This window comes from Drosophila albomicans, chromosome 3, assembly GCF_009650485.2.
Source record: "Drosophila albomicans strain 15112-1751.03 chromosome 3, ASM965048v2, whole genome shotgun sequence".
NCBI classification, from domain to species: Eukaryota; Metazoa; Arthropoda; class Insecta; order Diptera; family Drosophilidae; genus Drosophila; species Drosophila albomicans.
The window spans coordinates 30,221,235-30,246,720 of record NC_047629.2 but is presented as its reverse complement, the minus strand read 5'-3'; the positions used below and the strand labels follow the sequence as shown (position 1 = coordinate 30,246,720).

At 39.1% G+C, this 25,486-nt stretch overlaps 4 protein-coding genes across 4 annotated transcripts; 2 read left to right on the top strand and 2 right to left on the bottom strand.

Moving 5' to 3' along the window:
• Positions 1-765: 765 nt before the first annotated feature.
• On the bottom strand, positions 766-7,163 carry LOC117569269 (ATP-dependent translocase ABCB1-like). The gene is made up of 9 exons (XM_034250369.2): positions 6,938-7,163; positions 5,227-5,452; positions 4,882-5,165; positions 2,875-4,807; positions 2,278-2,583; positions 2,077-2,216; positions 1,455-2,016; positions 1,238-1,384; positions 766-1,168 (listed from the first exon to the last, which is right to left on the bottom strand). The coding sequence occupies exons 1-9, from the start codon at positions 7,051-7,053 to the stop codon at positions 968-970; spliced, it is 3,915 nt and encodes a 1,304-aa protein (XP_034106260.1). The 5' UTR covers positions 7,054-7,163; the 3' UTR covers positions 766-967.
• A 2,258-nt stretch (positions 7,164-9,421) lies between these two features.
• Positions 9,422-11,756, top strand: LOC117567152 (cytochrome b5). The gene is made up of 2 exons (XM_034246966.2): positions 9,422-9,624; positions 10,945-11,756. The coding sequence occupies exons 1-2, from the start codon at positions 9,505-9,507 to the stop codon at positions 11,230-11,232; spliced, it is 408 nt and encodes a 135-aa protein (XP_034102857.1). The 5' UTR covers positions 9,422-9,504; the 3' UTR covers positions 11,233-11,756.
• A 55-nt stretch (positions 11,757-11,811) lies between these two features.
• Positions 11,812-14,270, top strand: LOC117567145 (glycerol-3-phosphate dehydrogenase, mitochondrial). The gene has a single exon (XM_034246957.2). The coding sequence runs from the start codon at positions 11,827-11,829 to the stop codon at positions 13,966-13,968; it is 2,142 nt and encodes a 713-aa protein (XP_034102848.1). The 5' UTR covers positions 11,812-11,826; the 3' UTR covers positions 13,969-14,270.
• Positions 14,271-14,417: 147 nt separating this feature from the next.
• LOC117567149 (ATP-dependent 6-phosphofructokinase) lies at positions 14,418-24,390 on the bottom strand. Its single transcript, XM_052004957.1, is given in 16 exon segments — positions 14,418-15,175; positions 15,240-16,082; positions 16,143-16,585; positions 16,949-17,120; positions 17,122-17,135; positions 18,335-18,443; positions 19,082-19,236; positions 19,300-19,641; positions 21,416-21,517; positions 22,405-22,551; positions 22,612-22,801; positions 22,857-23,131; positions 23,190-23,310; positions 23,416-24,029; positions 24,089-24,197; positions 24,256-24,390. Coding segments are annotated over 12 exon segments (2,850 nt in total). The 5' UTR covers positions 23,051-23,131; positions 23,190-23,310; positions 23,416-24,029; positions 24,089-24,197; positions 24,256-24,390; the 3' UTR covers positions 14,418-15,036.
• Positions 24,391-25,486: the final 1,096 nt, after the last annotated feature.

Here is a 25,486-nt window from a genome sequence, read left to right as displayed (position 1 = left end):
TTAAGGATCAAATTAAATGCTTTATTGTATACTTACATATTTGTACGTTCGTATATGTTATCAGTAGTTACTAAGCACATAAAGTTTGTCTGTGACTTCAAACAAGAAGTGTCAAAATAATGATAATGCAATTAGCCGATCGAAATGTAGGCGATCGTTAACAGGGCCAACGAGCATTCAGTGCTGCCGGTAGAAACAGCGTTCCAGGAAGAAGCTGTTACTGCATTACATTATCTTTAACTATCTACTGCTCTCGATATACATACATATGTATATGGAGTCGGAGAGCCCAGTTTTCCTATCGCCACAAAATTATAAAACCCCTCTAAAAACCATCGGTTTGCGGCCAAGAGTCTCAGCCACCACTCCCACAAGAGAAGTAACTAACTAACTGAAGCTCAGTTACTCTGAAGAGATCAATCAAAAGACCAGCTAGAGCTATACATATTATTTTTTACTAGTTAGAATGTTGATACTTTTTTTCTGTGTATACAAAAACAACTCAAACCTAAACACAGGACGGGGTTCAACGATTTCTAGTGTAGATAAGTTTAGATTGTGTAAACTTAAAACATACGTGAACCATAATATTATTTACAAACTTAACAAACAATTCTTTTCATGGATTGAGTGTGTTTGTCAATTAATCTTATCAGTTTTACTCCAGGCAAGCAATCAGGTACTTAATTATAGTGAATAAATCGAGTTACTTCCTTGTTATGCATTATATTGAATTGTAAATTTAATAATGTTGTTATATTATATATTGGATTTAATTTTGTTATTTATTCATAATTTGATGTATTAACAGTTCGTTTCACTTTGGTCTTAAATACTAATAATGTTCTTAACGATCTACGCTTATATAAATGCCTATGGATTGTCACTTATTATATGATAGTAATACTAGTTTATCATTGATCGAAGTTCCAAATAAGCCTAAAGGTTTTGACTAGACGACGAGTATTTACGCAGCGCCAGATTGCAATTTGTACAACGTATAGTAGAGACCACGATTCTGGAGTAGCTCCTTGTGGCTGCCGCTCTCACAGACGACACCGTTTTCGAACACATAGATGACATCCGAGTCGACAACGGTGGACAATCTGTGGGCTATGCTAATGGTGGTCCGTCCTTCAGCGGCAGCATCCAAGGCCTCTTGAACGATCTATTTGAAAAGGCAACAAAATATGTATTAAACAAATCGCTCAACACCAGTTAGAACACTTTGACTAACCTTTTCACTTTCGGCGTCCAAAGCTGAAGTAGCCTCGTCCAGCAGAAGGATTTTAGGATTTCGGATAAGTGCGCGTGCAATGGCAATACGTTGCTTCTGTCCGCCGGACAACTGTGTGCCCTTCTCTCCCATGCGGGTTTCGTAGCCCTAAAAGAAATCAATGAACGATAAGTTAAATTAACTGGCCAAATAAATACATGAGTCCAATGTTACTTACCAAGGGTAAGGATGCAATGAATTGATGAATGTTTGATTTCTTTGCCGACGCAATAACCTCCTGATCCGTCACGATTCTGGAGTTATCACCATATGCAATATTCTCGCGAATGGTGCGGTCGAAAAGAATCGGTTCTTGTGACACAATTCCCAATTGCATGCGCAGATTAGATATGGCCAAATCGCGGAGATCGTGCTCATCGATCTGCACTGAACCAACGTCGGCATCGTAGAATCGCTGCACCAGCTGAATACAAGTGGATTTGCCACAACCCGAGGGACCCACCAGGGCCACTTTTTGGCCGTTTTGAACCGCAAGTATCAGACCCTTAAGCACCTGGATCTCCTGTCGCGTAGGATAGCTGAACTCTACCTTATCGAAGAGCACGTTTCCATTGGAGTGCCATGGTTTCCTGGAGACATCCGGTTTGTCGCCAATCAGAGGTTTACGCTCAAGGAACTGCAGAATGGTTGCCGCAGCAGAGACACCCTTTTGCATGTTGGGTGCAAAAGCCAAGGCGCTAGCAATCGATGCGGTGCCCATAATTAGAGCCTGAGAAACTCTGTAGATGAAGGAAAGTTGCAGTTGATGCAGAAATTATGGTTGTCATTGTTCAACTCACTTGAAGACGTCACCAAAGAGCATGCCACGATTAACCACACACCAACCACCATAGTACATGCAAGCTGCGTAGGCGAAGAACATCATAGATCTAGCCAGACCATAGACAATGCCACGATAGTGGGTATTCTTCTTGGATTTCTACAAATGGAATCATGGCAAATATGAGTAAAAGCAGGAGAACATCATAGGGATAACTTACCTCAACCGCAGGGGTTAGCATGTCAATGTAGTTCTTGTGGAACATATCTTCACGACCCAAGGAAACGACCGTGCGTATATTGGACACCACTTCGACGGCCAGTTTGGTGGTGTTTTCCATGATCTTGGCATTGCCCATGTTCTCCTGAGCCATCACAGTACGTTGCAAATAGAACGAGATGAGAATGAAGGGCATAAAGGCCATGGCCACAAGTCCCAAGCTCCACTCGTAGTACATGGCCAAGGCGACGCCCAAGACGATCGTGGAAATCGATTGGATAATGCTGCCAATGCGCTGACCTGTCGCCTGTAAAAATTCATCAAATGTTTACTAAGCAATTTCTAATTCACGAGTTGCAGCCAACAACAAAAGTTTGATTAACGTTTGCTTATCTACCCCATCTACTATTGGCTATCGGTCATGTCAGCTACGAGCTCCAATATATATAGATTGATATTGAGCAAATTATCAGCGCAAAACACTTATCGCACAAGTGGCAAAGTATTTGGACAATTGTTAAGAGGTTGTAAACTTATGTGAATCAACAAATTGGCGTTAGGCAGACTTTGATTGGTAAATTGCTGGTGGTATACTTACGCCCTGAACAGCGGCGGCATCTCCAGATAAGCGAGCGCAAAGACTGCCGGTACCATTAGCACGGTCATCGAACCAGGCAACCTCCTGATTCAACATCGCCTCAAACATCAGTCCTCTCAAGCGTTCCGTTAGACGTTCGCCCGCAATTCCAAACAGATAGATCTGCATGAATGTGGCGATACCGACAACAATGCCAACGATCACGAAGTACAAACTGTATTGATTGGTATTTTCACGCACATAGTCATCATCCGTAGACTGCAACACCTGAATGATGCTGCCGAAAAGCTGAGCAAACAAGGGCATGGCACAACCCATGATAATGGAACTGATGCAGCCAATAGTGATTTGAAGCCATTCGGGTTTATTCATCCGAATCACACCCATCATAGGCGATGGTTCCTTCTCCTTCTTTTTCTTCTTATCGATCGCTTGCTCTTCTTCCTCTTCTTCCTCATGCAAGATCTTAATCTCCTGATCGTCTTCATCCTTAATGTCAAAGTTCTTGTAGATATCTCCGGTGGGACTCAACACACTGCCATCATCGTCACCCATCTGTGTGGTCACCAGATTGAAGTAGTGATTCTTCAGCATCATCAGCTCCTGATGAGTTCCGGATTCGACAATTTGTCCACTGTTGATCACCACAATCTTATCGGCACGTCGCACAGTCGATAGACGATGGGCCACAATAATGGTGGTGCGTCCCTTGCTGACCTTCTCCAGCGCAGCCTGCACTTTGGCCTCACTAGCTGTGTCCAGAGCGGAGGTAGCCTCATCGAGGAGAAGAATTTCCGGATCACGAATCAAAGCTCGAGCAATGGCAATACGTTGCTTCTGTCCGCCGGACAACTGAGCACCTCGTTCGCCCACCAACGTATCGTAGCCCTTGGGCAATTTCTTGATGAAGACGGCAGCATTGGCAGCAGCAGCCGCAGCCTCGATGTCTTCCCTGGTGGCATCTTCACGACCATAGCGAATGTTCTCGTAGATCGACTGGCCAAACAGCACGGGCTCCTGTCCGACGACACCAATGCGCGAGCGCAGCCAATTGATGTTGATGTCCTTGATGTTGTGGCCGTTGAAGAAGAGGTCTCCGCCCTGGGGATCGTAGTAACGCTGCAACAGCTGGATGCACGTGGACTTGCCACAACCCGAGGGTCCCACCAAGGCGACAGTTTCGCCACGATGAATCGTCAGATTGAGCTTCTGCAGAATGGGAATTTCTTTGCGTGTGGGATATTGGAACTCAACATCGCGGAATTCAATTTTGGTCAGGGGTTCATTCAATCGCTTGCCACGTGGCTCGAGGGGATTAATGGTTGGCTCTTGTTCAATAATGTGGAAGACCTTAGCGCAAGCACCTTTGGCAATGCCAAAAGCTTCAATATAAGGCGAGGCCATGCCTATGTTCATTGAGCCCATCATGATGGAGAAGAAGACAGTGATCATGGTGCCAGGATCATAATTGGCAAAATAGGGTTCGTGACGACCCTTAATAACCAAGCCAACGCCATACCAAAAGGCTAAGGCATATGAAGCATATATGAAGAACCAGAGCAGGCCAAATCCAATGCCCGAGAACATGTTGCGCTTAATGTTCAGCAGCTTAGCTGCAATCACTTTTGATTTGTAAGCAGACACCTCTTTGGCTTCGCCTTCAAATGCCTTCACTGTCCGCACTCCGGAGAGCGCCTCTTCGGCAACGACAGCGGCACTTGCATAGATGTTCACCTCCTGCTTGGCTAGCTTGGATGTGGCAATGGCCACAAAGCCCATGGCAATGAAGGTCACCGGCATACTGGTCAAACACACCAAAGATAACTGCCAGCCCTTGACGAAGGCCAAGACAATGGAGCCAGCGAACGCGACAATAAAATGCACAAAGATCACAACTTTTTCACCCAGGCCATCCTCCATTTTCGACAGATCTCTGCATAGAAAAAAGAAGAGGGAGAATTGTAATTAATCTCCGAATTAATCTTTGAATTTAGTGCAAACACTTACTCGTTCATGCGACTGGCGACTTCACCGCTCTGATGGAAATCATACCAGCTCATATCCTGATGCAGCACAGACTTGAAGAACTTGGATCGAATGGACATAATTTGAGAGTGGGCAGCATAATTGAAGCATGTGACGGAGAGGTAACTGCAGACGAGCATCACAATACCAATATATGTATTGTTCAGTGAGAATTGCTGCACGGCATCGAGTAAGGCATTAGAACCAGGATCGTCTCTCTGATACCTGGTTCCTCCTTCTTGTAAACCACTCAAGTTAATCATATCCTAAAGGTAAGTTGCACTATTAATATTCAATTTTTCTAAAGTCATACTATATTAAACATACGTTTGTGAGATCACCAAAGATCAAACTGTTCGCTGGCGTCGTTAGACCCGTAGCGATAGCACCGACAAATCCAATAAAATAAAGTATACGATCCTTCGTTGTGGCATATCGGAACATCGAAAAGAAACTAACAGGCTTAATATCTTCCTTGGGTCTGCCATCGTCTTCCTCAGTGTCTTCAGCGTTGTCATGCTTGGATTTCTTCTTCTTCGACTTATTGGGTTCACTGAAGAATAAAAAAGATATTGAAGCACGCGCCTTTTATGAATATCATTCAAAACCATTGAACATTATATATGGGCAATTTAACTAGTCATCGGTTTGTTTATCGCCAACCCGGGGCCCATTCAAGGCCTCTTGAGTTTACGTAAAATCGTTAAAGAAACTACGCTACGCCTATAGTATATGAGATTATGTATATCAATAATTCATATCAACGTCGTCATAGGATCACATTTTTTAATGGACGCGTTAACGTATCAATAGATCACGCTTAGTCAATTTATATAAATTCACGCGTTATAAGCGCCAAAAGATATGTGTTCGTTTCTTTGTTATAATTTTGATTGGTGCAGTAAATTTTATGATTTCGAATTCCGACTTTCTGAAGCTCGCTATGATAATGGTACAATCGCTCAGTCATGATTACATTAGCTTCTGGTAGACCTCTCAATTATTATCTGTCTGGCTATTAGTTAATTCATTTACTTATTAGCTTATCATATATAACAATCGTAAGATTACATAGTCAATATTTATATTTTTTGCTCATACGTATTGTTATTCATTAAAGTATTTACGATTATAAAGCGCAATCGCATTTTTCCTTTAGAAACTTCAAGTCATGAGTACTACATTATGAATGCTAACACTTCTCTGTTTAATTTTCATATTGTCTTTCTTAATTTTTAGTTGTTCTGTCTTTTTTATAGTGTTCTACAATTTAATTTGAAGTTAAATTAAATAGAAAATTTTCCATAAATAATACTAGATTGCATCATTATTATTTATTTTTAAGTTTTATGGCTGTAAACCTGATAATAAATCATATCATTGGTGGTGCACATTTGAAGATAGGGCTAATTATATCACAATTACGATTGTAAATGATCGGAACATTATAATGATGAAACCTTCCTTATTATGGACAACTTTAAAATTAAATTACTTCACACAATTGCTTTGAAATATTATTCATTATTTGACTGATTTTTATAAGATTTCTGTGTGCACTTTAAGAAAAAAAAAAAAAACAAATAAATGTTGTGTATCGTCTGTTAATTAAAACACGGTAAATTCTTAAAAATGTTGAATGCTAACAAAGCACAATAACCGGAATTTGATAATTGTTATCAATATTCCAGAAAAATATTTTAAATGGTTTCATTGGTACAGCCAAACTAGAACCAACTGCACGTGTGAGCACTTTTTAATCTTAAGTTGAACATATCCTTTAAATAATTTCAATTCTTAATTGAATAAAAAATTTTAACTTTTTAATGTCTATTAAATCATTAAATCTTGAGTAATATTATCACTAATAACACGCGATGAAACACATTTAATCGTGTTCAATAATTCTTATCAATTTCATGATTTGGTGAAGTTTTGTTAGTCTTTATCAAATAAATATATTTTTTAATTGAATTAAACTAATTTAATTAAAATTAATTATGCAAAACACAAACTGATATCCAATTTTTCAACTCACAAGCTTTTGCGTTCTTTATCGTTTGCAGCAAAGGATTCACCCAAAACGATATTCGATTTATATTGTGACAATCGATTGTCGTCGTCCTTGACGACATTACCGTTCGACGCGGTCATTGCGCAATTTATCGATCTATTTGTATAGTCCTTTGGAATTTACTGTACATATAAGAAAATTGCGGATTGGAAGAGCGTGTGAACTGAATCTGACCACAGGTAAAAAGAGACTTATGAAATTCGGCAAAACATATGGGCTTATATTCAAACAGGCAACAGGCTAGGCAACAAATTATATTAGTTGATATCGGTTATGCTGATAATGTTTATCAGCTTATTGTGCTATTAATATGGTAAGAGTAGGCGGAAAAAGAGAGACCACGTGTTAATAAAATGAAGAGTGAATTTCAATTTGTATTATCAAAAGTCTAATAAGAACAAATATTTGGTTTTAAGAGAATTTTACTGATTTTAATTTCGATTAACGAAAATTTCACAATAATCCCGCGCAATGTGGCTTTAACTAATGGCCAATAAAACTAACACATTTTAGTTGGGCTTCACAATTCAGGTTGTTAAATTAACTCTCCCTGATTATGAATGTCATCATTATTGGTAAGAAAAAAACAATAATAGAGAGCGAACAACGCATTACTCACACCGCTTACTCTCTGTTAATATTTATCGCAATCATTTTCTTATCAATGAGAAAAGCGTGACCCAAGTAACACAAGAACCAATAGGATTATTGCAGATCAAAGCTTGTATACGAAATAGAAATTAACATTTTGTATTTATTCAATCGAGTACATATAAACAATTATTGAGCATTTACTAGATTGCGTTTAAAGTACAGAATTAATCATCGACCATAATGGAACATATTATGTGTATTAGGGTAGGCTAAAAACAAGACAAATGAGTTTCTAAGTGGATAGAATCAAGAAACGTGACTTGATATATAGACAGAGTTGAGAAACACGAGACTTTCTTATGGCAGTGGCGTAGAACATAAAGGTGACACTTTCCGTAAAAATATCATAGTACTAAGAGCCAATACTGAGTACTGTCAAATATGATTCAGTGCCAACATTTTGATAACTGCTAATCACGATGCATGAACAAAATGAGTTCGTCTATACTGTCGTGTCAAAGAGAAGAACGAAATCAAAACCAAAATGTACTTTTGCTGTGTTGTCGCCAATTTGTCTGAGCAATGTCAAGATCTATGTTATTGACAAAGGTCATAAAGTTATGTCAATTTTATTTCATTCTGTACCCAAGCAAGGCACTCAACGAACAAACTTAAATATAAACGTATTTATGTATGCATCACCATTATACCATAATTATATTACAAAAATACGAGCTAATGATAATGCTACGATTTTGATAGTTATTCATTGTATATAATGATTATTTTTAAGTAGTTTACTAAATTTGAGTCATAACCATTACTTTTGATTAAAAGAAATAAAAACTAATGATGATTTATTTTTACAGCTTAAAAATAAAAACGTATGTAAATTGGATATACATATACATACATATATATTTTTATATATATTATTATCATTTGAACATAACTAACGGAAAATAATACTTAGATTGGAAGTTTAATAAATTTCGATCATAACCTTTACAAAAAATTAAAAACTAATGATGACTTATTTGTATCGCTTAAAAATCGTGTGTCAATATAAAATTTTTTAAACAAATTGTTTCTGCTTTTTAAAAATACACATTGAATATTTATTAAAATTTTAATAATATGAACGTAACTAACGGTAAATAACATAGGTGGGATTTATTTACCACAGTAATTTATTATACATACTAAATAGCTTTATCGCTATGCAAGTCATTGAAAGCCCGCCCTATGATAATAGTACATATTTAACGAAAACATTATGATTCTGGAGTGTGTGTGGTTTATCGTTTGACAACTATCACAGACACAGATCACAGTCAAAGTTATAAGTGCAAAAGAAATACAATAATAATATAAATAATTATAATATAGTACATATTATAATAATGTAAAAGTCTGACAGTTGGAATATTTAAGTTGAATACCAGAAACGGTGTTTTAAAAGAGTGTTATATAGAGTTTCCATTTTGATTTAAAATGTTTTGAATAATAACTTAAGTGTGTGATTTAAAATGGTTAGAGTTATAATTTTTATAATCCGCACATAATTGCATAAATTAATTACTTGAATTCGCTATTCCAATCTGAAAAGTACGCCAAATTCAAATTACGTTAAAGTCGTAAAAAATTAATAAAAGAGTGACAACTCTGGACTTGGGTTTTCCGAAGAGCTAATCAAACGTAAGCCAAAAAATGTATTGTTTAGTAAGACCGTACGCGGAGAAAGAAATAATTTTTGGTATAAAGAACTGAAAATTACCAGAATTATTTTGTAGGTATTTTTTGGTTTAGTACGTTATCTCATTTGCGTTTAAAAGTGTATTTGAAAAATTGAAGAGCGGTCACATCCCAATCACAGGTGTTCAATAAAAAGTTGGTGATAGAAAGAAATAGAAACGCAATTCAACAAGTCATCAAACATGTCGAGCGGTGATGAAAAAACTTTTACGCGTGCGGAAGTCGCCAAACACAACACCAACAAGGACACATGGCTGCTCATCCACAACAGCGTTTACGATGTCACCGCATTTCTGAACGAGGTGAGCATGCCCTAGGCAAAAACAGCAAAAAAAGAACAACAACAACAGTTAGCTTAAGTTAGAGAAGTACACGTCGAAATCAGGGCGCGGGCATTAAGTCATTCCGGCGGACTAGTGTATTAGTGTGGTGAAAAGTTGTCTTATCATGGCGAATTGAGTTTTTACAATTCGTTTCAATCGTGTTAGATGTTCACCTTTGAGATCCCATAATAATAATGCGAGCAAGTACAATGCGTGCATATAAATACATGTGTATGTAGTTGCTACCAGCGTGCAACAAACCAAATGGCAGTGTAGACTTGGTCTGTACTTTGACCTATGGTCATTAGTTGACCTGCTATTTTTGTACACCATACATTTCCATTTGTTGAACAAAAACCAGTCGTATATTTGTGTTTATAATTTCAATATATTTTATTTTTACAAATTTGTTGGTGACGCAGTTGGAATTTGTTGTCATTATCAATGGGAATAGGAAATAGGGCAAAAGTTAAACGAATTTCGGTGTAAACGGAATTAACATATGATTTATATGAAAAATAGGACTGTGAAGTCTTGTGTAATTACAGTACGACTGTGCATAATAAATCTAGAATTTAGTTATGTATATAGCAGCAGATGTTTCAAGTGATTTTAAGTATTGCTCGAAATGCGGGTACTTTGAGAATTGGGAGAGAAAGAGCAGGTATATATTCAATTCATGCTTACGTTCAGAATTTAAATACTATTACATATGTATTATATATGTATGTTAACTACATAGAAACGGTAGCCATTTATTAAAAACAAGTTGTGAGCAGTTTACCAACAAAAAAAAACCTAAACAAATCTATACTTTACGTTTATGTATCTATGAACTGCATTATTGATGTTATTATAAGATAAAAACGAGTTCGATACTTTGATAATATATGTATGTATGTGTACATAAACAAATGTCGCTGTCATTGTGATACTTGCTTGTTTTTAATAGTTGTTGTGATAAGACTTGCCGGCTACTCTAAGAAGGCGCAATCTAATCATTACGCTGCATTTTCTTAACTTAAAAAACTAAAGTAGTATGATGAAAGACTCACGTTCACCATGCAAGTTATATGTTGGGCGTTGACCAACACTGATTAGCTATCCCCCTTCACAATAGGAAGAATCAACTTCCATGTTACATACTTTATCAGATGGACAATACAATGAGACATGGGTTTTGAATGTTTTAAACATTAGATTTATTTTTATTTTTCGATTCTCGATATTTCACGGTCAAGAGACGAGACTGTTTTGCATATGGGCATCTACATGTATTAAATATTCGTATTCTTGCAGCATCCCGGCGGTGAGGAAGTGCTCATCGAGCAGGCCGGCAAAGATGCCACCGAGAACTTTGAGGACGTGGGCCACAGCAACGATGCCCGCGAAATGATGAAGAAGTACAAAATCGGTGAGCTTGTGGCCAGCGAGCGCACCAATGTTGCACAGAAATCGGAACCCACATGGAGCACAGACACGCAGGCCGAGGAGAGTTCGGTGAAATCATGGATAGTGCCTCTAGTGCTCTGCCTGGTTGCTACGCTTTTCTACAAGTTCTTCTTTGGCGGCGCTAAGCAACAGTAAATGCCAAATGATGCAGCTGCAGCTCTAGCTTCCCTCATCCCGATGATTACCTCTCTTTTTTCTGACTGCCACACACAACAACAACAACAACAACACACAAACATACACAACACACAAATATATGATGTAGTCGCATTCCAATGCCATGCCTTTAAAAAAAGAATCCAAAAATTGTTCGTTGTGTGTTGCATGCATGCTGCTTGCAGGAGGTAATTTGTGGAGACACCATCTATGCGGTGGCTGTTGCAGCTAGATGCTGAGATTTTGAGTAGAAAGAATTTGTGCTAAGTTTTAAAGATATAAATGAGAAAGAGAAAATTTAAGGAAAGAATGAAGACATAATGAATTATTGTGAATGTTTTGGCATCTTGTTTCTTATTATTTTTGTACTAATCGCTTTAGTGAGTGGGATTGAGTTTTCTTACACTAGATAATCTGTTTTTGTAACTTTCCAAAATGCAACACACAAAAATTTTACACATATATTTAAATATACAAATAAATATAAACGTATTCAAAATTCATCTGTTGTCCCACCTTAGTTGTCAATCGAATAAGATTTGATTGATTTCATATTGCTTGCACATAGAAACCATGTCAAAATTGTTCCATGTAGCTCTGCTGGCTGGCAGCTCCATGCTGGGCATCTCCTCACTCACCTTGTGCCAGGAGCAGCGCAACAAGGCGCCACAAATGAAACGTGAGCTCCCCACGCGCAGCATGAATCTGGAGGCATTGCGACGCACCGAATACGACATCCTGATCATTGGCGGCGGCGCAGTTGGAGCTGGTTGTGCGCTTGATTCGGCGACGCGGGGCTTGAAGACCGCTCTGGTGGAAGCCGATGATTTCGGCAGTGGCACCTCGTCCAAGTCCAGTAAATTACTGCATGGCGGACTCAGGGATCTGGATCAGGCCATCTCCAAGCTGGACTTGGCCGCCTTTCGACGTGTGCGCACCTCGCTGGAGGAGCGCAGTAATATTGCCAATATGGCACCACACTTGAATCAACCCGTGCCCATCATGCTGCCAGTGCATCACTGGTGGCAACTGCCCTCGTATTGGGCCAAGCTGCACATCTATCATTTGATGGCACCCGGCACCACTCGAGGATTCCAATACATTAGCACACCCGAGGCACTGGACATATTTCCCATGCTGCCACGCGATATCTACGGAGCCTTTGTCTTCTACGAGGGTCAGCACGATGATGCGCGGTTGTGTCTCGCTGTCATCTTGACTGCTTCACGTTATGGTGCCGATGTCTGTAATCACATGAAGGTCACCGAACTGCTGCGGAACAAGCATGAGCAAATTGTGGGAGCCAAGGCAACTGATCAGTTGACTGGAAAAACGTACAAGATACGCGCCAAGGTGGTCATCAATGCCACGGGTCCGATGAGCGATAGCATCTGCCGGCTAGAGGATGTCAATGCGGTGCCACATTGCTCGCCCACCTGGGCCTCTCACATTGTCCTGCCACCGTTCTACTGTCCCGAGGAAGTGGGCCTCTTCGATCCCTGCACGCGAAGTGGCTCCGCCATCTATTTCCTACCCTGGCTGGGACACACGCTGATGGGCACCTCGGATGAGCTGCGTGAATCGTCGGCGGGGCCACAGCCCACGGAAATGCCCACGGAAATGGAGGTGCAATATCTGTTGGATGGCATCAAGAACTATATCAATCCCAATTTCGATGTGCGCCGCTGTGATGTTCTGGCTGTTTGGGGTGGTTACAAGCCGCTGCCCACGGAGACGGATGAACTGAAGGATTCACTGCTCAAGAATCATCTGATTACCCTGGGCAAGGGCAAAATGTTGTCTATTGTGGGCGGAACCTGGTCTTCGTTCCGAATCATCGCCGAAGAGGCAATCGATGAGGCCATTCGAACTGGGCGCCTGCATCCATTGCGCCTCAACTCGATTACGGCGTCGTCCTGCAAACTAGATGGTGCCGATGGCTGGACACCGAATATGTTTATACGCTTGGTGCAGGATTTCGGACTGGAGCGTGATGTGGCGAAACATTTGACCGACACCTATGGATCGAATGCCTGCAAAGTGGCCGTCTGTGCTCATCCCAGCGGCAGTTGGCCTATCACCGGCAAGCGATTGCATTCCGAGTTTCCCTACATCGAAGCGGAGGTGCGTCAGGGAATTAAGGATTACGCCTGCACGTTGGTGGACATGGTTGCGCGTCGTCTGCGGGTTGCCTTCCTCAATGTGCACGTGGCCGAAGAGATATTGCCAAAAGTGGCCGACGTGATGGCTCACGAGCTGCAGTGGTCGAAGAAGAGAAGGGCGCAAGAAATCGAGGAAGGGAAACTCTTTCTCAGCACACAGATGGGTCAATCACCCGCGAATGCGTCGTCGGACCATGTGAATATTCCGATTAAAATGTCTGTGGAGCAGGTGCAAAAGTATGCGGCGCATTTCAAGAGCCTGGACACCGAAGATACGGGCTTTGTGTCCATCAACAAATGCTGTGCGGCCATGAAAACCTTTGGCGTCAAAGAGGTGCCCGTGGATCTGATGCACAACGTTCTGCGTGACATTGACTGCCATTCGCAGGGCAAGGTTAATCTCTACGAGTTTCTGCTGCTCATGTCCGCTGTGGTTCATGGGGATACGGCGTATTTGCGCTATGCCAAGTTGCGATTGGATCAAAAGCTCAGCGCGATTAACAATCGCAAGCGACAAGTGATCTCAGTGGAGAGATCAGGTGGTGGACTATAAAATACATGATTCTCACTTAAATTGTTGAATGTCTCTAAATTACATGTTTAATTTTACCCCAAAAATCAAAAGTCGGTTGGGCGAAGTTGCCACATCGACGAAATAAGAACGCACTTTAATGAAACTTGACGAAACTTTTAACGAGCTTTCTTTCCCCTATTTAATAAACTTGACAGCGCATTTTGGGTTTATTTTTATTTCGAATGGAAACCCTTTGTAATAATATTTGTTCCGTTGATTTGCAATTAGTAACATTTGATATTCTCTTAACAAATCCCAAAGGTTTTCACATACATACATGTATGTATGTATTAGTTGTTCTGTATTTGTAACATTTTTCTTTCTATATAGATATTTGTTTCAACAATTACAATAATATACGCATAGTGTGGGTACATTGTATTTGTCAAACCAGTTAAACAACACAATTATTAAACATTTGCCATGCGTGTATTTTCTATTTGTGTATTTGTGCGTAATACACGTACAATGTTAAACAATCATAAACAATTACAATGTGTATGTAGTATGCTCTAAATGGGGAGAAGGAAGAAATACTCGAGAAAGAAACGAAATGTATGCATTTAAACTAAAATAAATAATATTGTATTGTAATGTATGTATATAGAGAAATATATAAATATTTGTTTTGGGGGCATGTGTTGTATGTACAAAAACATACATAATTTGTATGTATAACTTGAATCATGGGTATTATATCGGGCATACTATAGACACTATGTACCACTCGGTGGCATGAATTATTATTGATTTGGCTAATCTAAATGTTAGCTCCTAAACATTTGACCTGAGCTGTGAAATTTATTGTATACATATATGTAATATTATTGTATGCATGCCATTTTTAAATAAATGAATAACAAACGTGAGTGTTACAACAGCAGCGCAGTAGACTTAGTTATCAAAGAATTATATGTGCATATTTGAAAAAAAATAATAAAACACTGAGATTGATACGCGGTGTGATCATTGTTTGTGCACTGGGCATGATAAATATGCGGGATAGTGTTGCTCTTGTTGTTGTGGTTCCTCTCAGTTGTGTCGGGCTTAAGCGACAGCATCAGTATCGCACTCCTCCTCGACGGTAATGTACATGCCCTCCTCCTCATAGGCAGAGTCGTGCTTGGCCAAGATTCTCAATAGTGGACGCAGACGCAGCCACCACTGTTTCTTCGGGATGCGTTGGCTACAGAGGCAAAAGGAAATCAATTAGGGATTACTTCAATACTCTCACTAAGCCATTCACTTACTCAAAGTTTGTCTCGCCAATGAGATCGACCAGAGGTGTAAAACGATACTGACGCGACACAATGCCGAGCAGCGTTGCAGTGTCGTTGGACTTGCAGTTGACGACGCCATTGGCATCGATGTTGTTCTTGATCTGCGTGGCCAGCCAATCAACGCACTTGGCAGCCATTTTGGTGCCCATGTTACGATCGAAGGGCGTGGGTGAGCCACCCTGTTGCATATGGCCCAAGATGTTCATGCGGCAGGTGAAGAGACCCTTGCCCTCCTCCGAATACAGACGGTAGATGAAGTCTGTGGTGTAGTTTTCGCTGGCCTTCTCGTTGCGCAAAATGAGACCACGCGACACACCCTCGGCCATTTTGGAAGCCATGTGATAGACATCCTGCTGCAAGTCCTTGATCGAGAACTTCTCTTCGAAGATGTAGGCAGCATCGGCGCCACCAGCCAAGCCAGCCAATGTGGCCAAGTAACCGCAATAGCCGCCCATGGTCTCAATGACGAAGACACGACGCTTGGTACCCTGAGCCGACTGACGAATGCGATCACAGATTTCGGTGATCTCATTGAGACCAGTGTCGCAACCCAGCGAGAACTCTGTGCCGGGCACATTGTTGGAAATGGTCGAGGGCACAACCACAATGGGGATGCAGAATTCTGGATAGTTTTCGCGCTGATCGGCGATCTGGCCAGCGGCATGATAACTCTCGAAGCCACCAATGATCAGCAGACCCTGGATCTTGAACTCCTTGAGGCGGGCAGCAATTTCCTTGAATTTACCCTCGGGCAGAGTACGCTTGGTACCCAAATAAGCGCCACCTTGGCCAACCCAGCCAGACACATCAGACCTGCAATGGAAGTAAATCAGTTAGCAGAGGTAATAAGCTTTAAATAGACAGCATACAGACCATCCCAGTTCGCGCACATTGCCAGCAATGAGACCCTCGACACCATCGTTGACACCGTAGACAACATCACCGCGATAAATCGCATTGCGGACAAAACTGCGCACAGCGGCGTTCATGCCACAAGCGGGGGCACCAATGTGCATCACGGCTAGCCTGTAGCCCTCAATACCCTTGCCCTGAGAATCGAAGCACTCCTTGGGCGGCTTCAAGCGGGTCAACATCTTGTAGGTCTCCAAATTACGCTCAAAGGAGCGACCACGCAGCTTCACAGCATCAGCCCAGCGCTTCTCTTTCATGGCCTTGGCCACGGCCTGGGTGCGTTCAACGCACTCCATCAATGGCACACGCACCGTCTGGTTGCCGTCCAGAGAGATGACCACAGGCACCGAGTCGGGCGTGGCCTCCATCAGGGCCAGAGTGGCCTCAGCACCCATGCGACAGGCCTGTAAACAGAAATAATTCACATATTAATTTATGTATTACAAATTAACAATCAAATTCACTAAGTTTATCCTCAAAAAGCTTTTATTGCTTTCAAAAATTACAGCCCTCCGCTATTTACTCGAAAAGTGTGGCAGATTTTTCACGAATTTTATTCCAGAAACATTGTTTAGTCTCGAAACACTAGTTTTAGGGAACGATTTCAAATTGAATAGGAATAAACCCTGCCTTTTTGCACGATAAAATGTCTTAAACTATAAAAAAAAAACTGCTGCCTTGTTGCTTTACTCTTTGCTCTGTGCCTTGATAGTTCATCCAGTCAATCAAGACAAATAACGGTATATATATAGATAGCGGAAACTTACCAAGACACGATCGAAGGCGCTAGGGTTGCCACCACGCTGCACGTGACCCAAGACAGTGATACGAGCATCGTGCTTAAGACGCTCATCGATGACCTTCCTCACATCCTCGGCGGTAATTGGATGACCTTCACGATCCATGGCACCTTCGGCAACAATGACAATGTTCAGACGGGCCAGCCGAACGCTCCTATTGGATTAATCGGGGAATAACAGCAGATATTTGTTAAACACTATTCTTAAAAGCCGTTTTTAAAATAATAGTTAATGATGTTAGTGTACACAGAATGGCCATAAAAGCAATGGAGTGTAGGCAAGTGGACAAAACATACATATAAGAAAACAACAAATAGATGTAGTTATATAATATGTATATAAATCCTATGTAAAGGTATTGACATAAGAGATGATAGTGAAAGTATGAGAGAAGGTGAGGTGGAAACCAACAAAAAGAAAAAACAAACAATTTACTTGTCAAGCTACGTAAGAATATGGTGTTGATTTCAAGGCAATTAAATTGCCCTGAAACTGTTAGCCTTAACTACACTTTAACCCAATAAAAGCCAATTTAATTGCCAATTAGTGTGTTTGCCAGAACGTGTTTGACAAAAAGCAGCTGCAGTTGCTCATTTTTGGAACATCTGTCAAAACGCACGATTAGTTTCAGAAATGTTAGATTTTGAATTTTTTGATTTATCAAAATGGTAACGGAAAAATCGAGAAGAAACAATAACACCGCAGAGAAAGAGAGTGAGTAAAAGAGAAATAGGGAGTAATTTTTGTTTTTACTTAAAACCTGAACCATTCGCTGACCTGAAGGAGTTTTTTGCTGAGATGTTCCTGCCAGTCAATTGGTGCAGGCTCTTCGGGAATAAACATAAAATCAGCTTCTGTAGCGATAGCTGCGGAAATGGCTAAGTAGCTAAAAACAAAAATAATAAAACACAGAGAAACAATGTGGCATATATGAGATGAATATTGTTATTTGATATATATTATTCACATTATGATTAGGATCGGGGAATCTTGCTGAAAGGAAAGGAATCACACATCGTATAGCTATTGATGACGATAAAAAAAATATATATATTTTGATGTATTTTAAAATAAACTGAAGAGTAGACTAAAGAGAATCACTTGTCGAGCAATATCGTAAGCAATTATAAAGCACAGAGTACAATTATCATATTTTAATACTAAATGCTGTTTGATTTTCGTGCCTAATTGCGTGTAGGATGAATGCAAAGTGTATAATGGATATGTTTTCATTCGATTTCATTTTAAATACATTCTGTAATCGAGCTGTGTAGTCTCTAGAGAAGTGCACAACCAAAAGCAATGAGATAGAGAGAGAGAAATAGAGAAAGAGTTAAAAAGTTCACATCTTGCCTGAGCTAATTGAGTGCAAAGCCTATCTGGCCAATCGGTTTTCGGTGGCATTTCGGGTATAAATATGAAATCAGCCTCGCTTGCCAATCCGCCGACCAGTGCTAAATAACTGTAAAAATATGTAGTTATACAAAGGGATTATACATAGGATAATAAACATAGATAAGGGGGCAGTCTCTAAGATAGGTTACAAAAGATAAATCGCAACAAATAGTTAGCACGAGATGTACACAAAGAGTACAAAAATGATGAAATAACATCGAAACAAGTGAAAATACTTTTCCAATTTCAATAGAGCAGCAGAGTACGGCTTTCTCTTCCTAATCTTTGTAATCAGCATCGAGTATTTTCAGAGAGTGAAACGGAAAAATTAAAAACATCAAGTGCGCTTCGATTCGTATAAACAAAAAAAAAGACGAAAAGAGCGAGAGAAATTCCGAGACATACAAATATTTAAAGTATGTACGACTGTGAGAGACATGAATCGATCTTCTGATTGCTTGCCTGTTCCAGTTTGAGAATCAGACGATCGGGCCAATCTTGTGGCGGCGGAGACTCTGGGAGAAAGACATAATCTGCCTCGGAAATAATGCCAGCTACAACGGGTAAATAACTGTAGGTATTGGAAGGTATTTAACATTACCGTTGCAATTCACAAAAATTGCACAAAAAAAGTAGATGTTACATCACAATCTATCATCGTCATCATCATTAAAAAATCAGTCAATCCGATAACAATCGACTTACCCACAATGACGACCCATGACCTCCATAATGAAGGTGCGCTGATGCGAGTACGCCGTGCTGGAGATGGCATCGATGGCCTCAATGATGCGATGCAAAGCCGTATCGGTACCAATGGTCATGTCCGTGCCACAGAAATCGTTATCAATGGAGCCCACCTAGGGAAAAAAATTACCATGTAGTTTATATAAATTATAATTTATTCAACAGCAACTTCTTACCAAACCAACAATGTGCAGCACATTGTACTTCTCCTTCTGCTCAGAGGTGATGGTGTTGTTCTTCTGCAGCTCATCCAGCAGGCTGGACCACTCCTGACGGAACAGGTTGGCGCCAGTCAGCGAACCGTCACCACCAATCACAACCAGATTGGTAATACCGCGTTGCACCAAGTTGTTGGCAGCCTTCAAGCGGCCGGCACGTTCACGGAAGTCCTGGCAACGGGCGGAGCCAATGATGGTGCCACCACGATGGATAATGGAAGAGACCGAAGCCCAAGAAGCCTCCTGGATGCAGTCGCCGCCATCAACCATGCCTTGGTAGCCTTCCCGGATGAAGTAGACCTATAAAGAATGATTTTGAAATTGTCATAAGTATTTTTCCAGGCATTTCTTAAACTAATTCTCTTTATAAATACAAGCAATGATTACTTATGCATAATATCAAGCCATTGACATATGATCCGCACCCAATTACCACATTATCAACACTTATCAGGCCTAATTAGTGATAACGCTCAGCTGCGATTATAAATAAGTGAATGAGAAACTAAATTGTAGTTGTCAAGTTACTAGGTCTGACTGTTGAAATAATAACAAATCAATTGTAGCAAGCAGACATCTATTCTATATTTAGAAATTCCTTATAAACGTGACTCCGTTGGAGAGGATAAAGCTGATTCATGCGCATTAAAATGCACTACGCATTCAAGTTTTATGTAAGCACAGTAAACAATGTTATATGCGGTTAGAAACCAAGAAGGTATGGAACCATTTTTGTATTTACTATATAATAATAATATATGTACATTGATCTATAAACTATTAAAAGAGACAAAGATCAAAGTCAGGTGTCACTGAGAACTGATTGAAATTGATTGAGTTCACTAATTTTCTCAATTGCAAATTAAATAAGTGAAAGTTGTTAACTGTCAAGTGAAATTGAACGCGAATATGCATAATTGCACCATTTCAAGTATTTCCCAATTCCATCTTGCTCTTTCATGATCTAAACATGAAACATAGCCTTACCCTTTGGGGAAGGACACAGACTCATAAAAAGCCATAATTGATAGCAAGAAAATAAAAGTGACATTGAGAAAGCAGCCTCGCAACAAATTCAATTTCATTGCGAAAATGAAAATCATGAAATTCTGTGTGCAATTTATTTCAATTATTTAAATTTGGATACAAGATAAAATTGCCACATTCCGGATGACGAAGCTTTAATACCCTCGCTGCAAATTGCTGCTATAATAAAAATTCGATTTTATTTTTTAATTGTTTGGAATGCGTTGAACATATTTTCGACACAAATTTCATAGTTTCTATGGGAACCAGCATATTATATGTCTATGATGACTAAAATACCAAGCCCAGCTAAGAATATTTATTATTTTTAAAATTATTAAGCGATTATAAACATATCGTGACTATATAATACTACGTTTTGCTAGAGTGATAATTAAATATATAGTAAGTGTGTTGCAAACACATGAAGTAAAAGCCGCTCATCAACACTTTAATTTATAGTATGTTTGGTAATCAATGAAAACACAGTAAGTAATTGACTTTTTAAACAATAACCGCATTTTCTCAGATATTTCTGCGTCTCTTGATCTCGTCTGTAAGTCGCCCGAAATAAACTCAATGTCAAATGTGCGCACACACAGATACAAATTGATTGTGTAGGTGTGTCAGTGTGCGTGCATGAGTGTGTGTTTTTGTGTGAGTGAGTGAGAAGTGTGAGGCGCTTTTATTTTATTTAAATATTTTCTTTCAGGCTAACATGGCCGTTATCTAACGGCACTTGACACCAAAAGAGCAAGCTAATTTGTTTAATTACTTTTAGGTGCAATAAAATGTTTAAATTTTCACAATATGCAAGTAATTGAATTTCAATTTCCCTTTTTACAGGGTATAGAAAGAATACTACAGGGTTCAATGGCTGCACTTGTGGGCGCAGCTGACCGATAAGAATGAGTAGACCCACTTGGTTAATTATGTCAATAGTATTGAATACATATTTGCATGGAATGCGTGTACGTATACCACCACATACACACATACATACGTACATATATCAAAGTGAAAGCACTTGGCAGAGGTCACAACTTACCTTGCATCCCAAGTAGATGGCCATGCGGACACAGGCTCTCACAGCCGCATTCATGCCCTGGGAGTCGCCACCACTGGTGAAGACGGCCAGACCCTTGTCACGCTGCGAGCCGCGTGCCAGGAAACGTTGATTAATATCACTATTCATTTTGAATCCTTCAGCAAATGATGTTGTAGGTATAATATGTTGGATTATTCCTTTTAATTTGTCAGTTCAACACACAAGAACGCACTGCGGCGAGAGAGAGAGAGAGACGTTTCACTGTTGCACCGATTGTATGTGAATTGATTCACATAAGCACTAGCACAGCACAGCACTGGAGGAGCTTCGAGGAAGCCAAGTCAAAGTCAACGGGAGATGTCCAAATAAATGACGACAAAAAATTAGGCTGCCGCGGCTGTTGGTGGTGTGTGTTATGCCTGCGAGACGATTTTCAGTAACTGGCTACGAGAGCGCGTCGGTCGAGCACAGAAGTTTTGGTTTTGACGTTTCAAGGTGACCTTTAAACGCAGCAAACGCTTTTTTCGCTAAGCGCAACTACCGACGCGACGGCACTGATGCAATGAACTGGTTGTGTGGTGTTTGTTACACTGCTGCCACCTTACAACGCCTCGAATGTGGTTGTTTAACACGAACTGCGACTTTTGAAATGGTGTTTAATTAATATTATTTTCTTATTATGCCAAAGAGAGGTTGAAATTGTGCTATCAATATTTCGCTATTGTGGGCGAAAATGGGCGAGATTACCCTATTGGACTCTTTTGTTTACCCCACACAACTGAGTGTGAGTGTCAGAATGACAGCTGTGCAACAGCTGTTCGCGACCAACGGATAAAAGCTCTCTCACAATCGCTTTCTCTCTCTCTCACGCTTGTGAGCTTTCTGTTCGTGCGCAGCTCGAGCTTTTCGTCGGCGCGTCAACGTGCGTTTGTAACCGTTGGCAGTTTAAACCTTGCGTATGCCTGTATTTGGGTGCGGTTGTCACTTACGAATGGTTTGCGATATGGATGCACGTAGTCAAAGACGTCTTGAAAGCTATGCAAGCAGCTTTGTAACTCTTTTATCTCCTTTTCGCGTTTCTTACATATTCGCTCCTCTTCTTTTTCCGAATTTGTAACGCAGCCTTTTTGGGACAACTATATATATAGAATATATATATAAATACTAAGAGAAGAGTATACTAAAAGAATACTTACTTTCCGTTGAATGTTGTAGAAATGGATCAAGTCCACATTATTCAAGTTTTGGAAACCATCGCCGCTTCCATTCAGCTTTCCTTCGCCTTGCAATAATTGGTTCCTAGCTAGATTAACGGCAGATCCTTTAATAGTTTTGCTCAAATCACGATATTCTGAATTTTTGACGGTTTCGGAATACATTTGCTTACTAGAAATTGTTCTATTTAATACTTATACGTCAGAGATACAAATTATAAGTGTACCTTTTTTGAAATAACTCGTCAAGTTTACCAAAATGTTGAATAATGTCATGTACAGCACAGAGAACGGAAATCCATTCTACAGTATTATCGCACAAGTAATGGTAATACAATTCAATATCACTGTCACGCAAAGCCATTAAATAGTGGAATTTTTGAATGGGATCCTGGCATTTCGACAAAGTCTCTTCAATCATGGTCAACTTATCACTTATGCTTACTTGATTGTGGATATGCTTTATGTGAATTCCATTATGACACCATTGCGTATTTTTATGCTAAGCCATTTTCAAATAGTTATAGAAATATTTCTCGCCATATAATAATCCATCTTACCTCTGTTAAATGCACTGATTTCAAGTCGTTATAGCAATGTTTAAAACTGCTAATATTTGATAAACACCGATTTATTCGACAATATTGATGCCTTGGCGGCAATCCCTCTACTTGAAAAAAACTATGGAAAATAAATAAGATCGCAGATTTCTTAACATACATATATTTGCCGACACAAACCTGCCTATTAATTTGGTAAATACTCGAAATTTGTTGGGATACATACCAATTTAGTAAACTTAAAAATTTTGCATTTTATATTTTGATTAAAAAGACGATGCCTAATCCAAATTCACATTTTCCCAAATCAACAATGTAAAACAGAAGCTCACTCTGTTCTTTCCTATATTTGAAAAGGCCTCAGTTGGTTTTCAGATATACCATTAAACATTTCTCTGGTGATATCATTAGAGGTCTTTTAATCCAGCTTGCAGATGATTTAACCACCTTTTTGACCTTTTCCGATTCCCTTTTCTTTATTTCACTAATGCGTTTTTTCAAATATTCTATAGTATCTGGAGGATCAAGTGGTTTAAGTGGTTTCTTCTTGGTCTCCTTCATTAGAACTTGGCTTAGTTTTTGCCCAACTAAAAGGCGCCTGTATTTCTGAATGATATTATCAACGGCGTATAATATGGTCAAGACCTCTGAAGTGTTATTGCACAGAAAATTATAATACAGGTTAATATCTTGTTCCCGCAATGCCATTAAATGGTCATATTTTTTTACAGGATCTTCAAGAGTTTGCAATTGTTTCTTAAAACCATTTAGGTAATTATCCGAGGAATATTGACTATTTACTGCTGGTATTTTCATAGTTTCCTTTAGAGCATTTATGCGCTTAATATAATATAGAAAAAAGCTGAATTCCATATATATTTTATTTATCAGGGACTTACTTTCATTTCAATATCGGACACTGTGAACCCTCCATAATATTTACTATATTTGGTATAATAACGATTAACACATGAAAATTGATTCTTTGGCACCAAATTCGATAGTCGCCTAAAGCTATAGGATATTAGAAGTTTTTTTTTTGATACGTGACAAGAATCCGACGTACCTGGTTGAAAATTTGGTGAAGAGGCGAACTGAGCTTGAGAGCATTCTCATAAAAGTAAAATTTCAAATTTTGAAGGCAGTGTTAAATGCTTAGATATTTTTGCTATATACTAGTAAATTTTAAATGCCCGACATACTTTGGTTACAGCACAACAAATCATGTGTTGCGATCGCCACAGCGATAAGGTTTAACAGGCACGTGATTGTTAGAAATCTTATCTTAATATGGGTAGTTCGAAATGAAACGCAATTGTTCTCTTGTTTTTTATTTTTATTTTGTTTTTTTTTTTTTTTTTTGGTAATTAAGAAACTGTAATTTCAATAAACTTAAATTTTCACATCAATCTTTGCCTCCATTTTGCATACAATTAATGTGTGCTCATTGTTTATAACTCATTTAGATCTTTTATAGTATGCATGTATTATGTATTGCAGTTTCATTTATTATTTGTATTGTTATTATTTGTATTTATGTATTTTGTAAGCGTAAATTCAATTGCGAAAATATACATTTACTTTTCTTATACTCACACATGTATACGAATACACCCATATGTATATACATATATATTTGCATATTATTTTCATTTACTGGACAATAATAGTATATATATATTTATATAAATATGTGCATATTTATTTTAGCGATTTTATGTAGCTCTTGTTTTTGGTGACGCTTTCTTGAGTTAAAATTGAATATACTTAGATTTCAATGCAAGTATTTTTTTGTTTGTTTATATTTTGATTAGTTCTTATCATTTCCTGTTGTTTTTTGTTTGTTTGTTACTGTCTGTCTGTTTGTTGATGATCAACCATAAAGCAATATGAGTTGAATTTGAATAGTTTCATTATAGCATTTAATAAAGCACAATCAATCAAATGAAAATGTAATATTAATAAAAATTATATATTTTTGCATCCACAATTGCTTCACACACCGATCGCTTTGAATAGAATTTGACATTGAAACACATCGATTATAAGAAAAAAATGAAGACACTGAGACATTTATAATAACAATTGCACATTGATACTGTTATTGCTGTTGCTTCTGCATAATTGCATATAGTTAGTATATAGTATATAAGTATGTAATAGATAGTTATCGCATCGATCAAAATCTCATTCCTGATCCAGCTGACATAATTACCGACGACAAAAAAGGAAAGTATTAGAACAAAATATTCGAAGGAAAAACATTAAAATAGGCACAATAGAACTTATGCCCTCAC

Bases quoted from the DNA above. Each gene is read 5' to 3' on its own strand.
- LOC117569269 (XM_034250369.2), bottom strand. From the start codon at position 7,053: ATGACCGCGTCGAACGGTAATGTCGTCAAGGACGACGACAATCGATTG. The intron at 5,166-5,226 runs GTATGTTTAATA...ACTTACCTTTAG, and splicing joins TCTTTGGTGATCTCACAAAC to GATATGATTAACTTGAGTGG. The intron at 2,584-2,874 runs GTAAGTATACCA...GAATTTTTACAG, and splicing joins ATGCCGCCGCTGTTCAGGGC to GCGACAGGTCAGCGCATTGG.
- LOC117567152 (XM_034246966.2), top strand. From the start codon at position 9,505: ATGTCGAGCGGTGATGAAAAAACTTTTACGCGTGCGGAAGTCGCCAAA. The intron at 9,625-10,944 runs GTGAGCATGCCC...GTATTCTTGCAG, and splicing joins TCACCGCATTTCTGAACGAG to CATCCCGGCGGTGAGGAAGT.
- LOC117567145 (XM_034246957.2), top strand. From the start codon at position 11,827: ATGTCAAAATTGTTCCATGTAGCTCTGCTGGCTGGCAGCTCCATGCTG.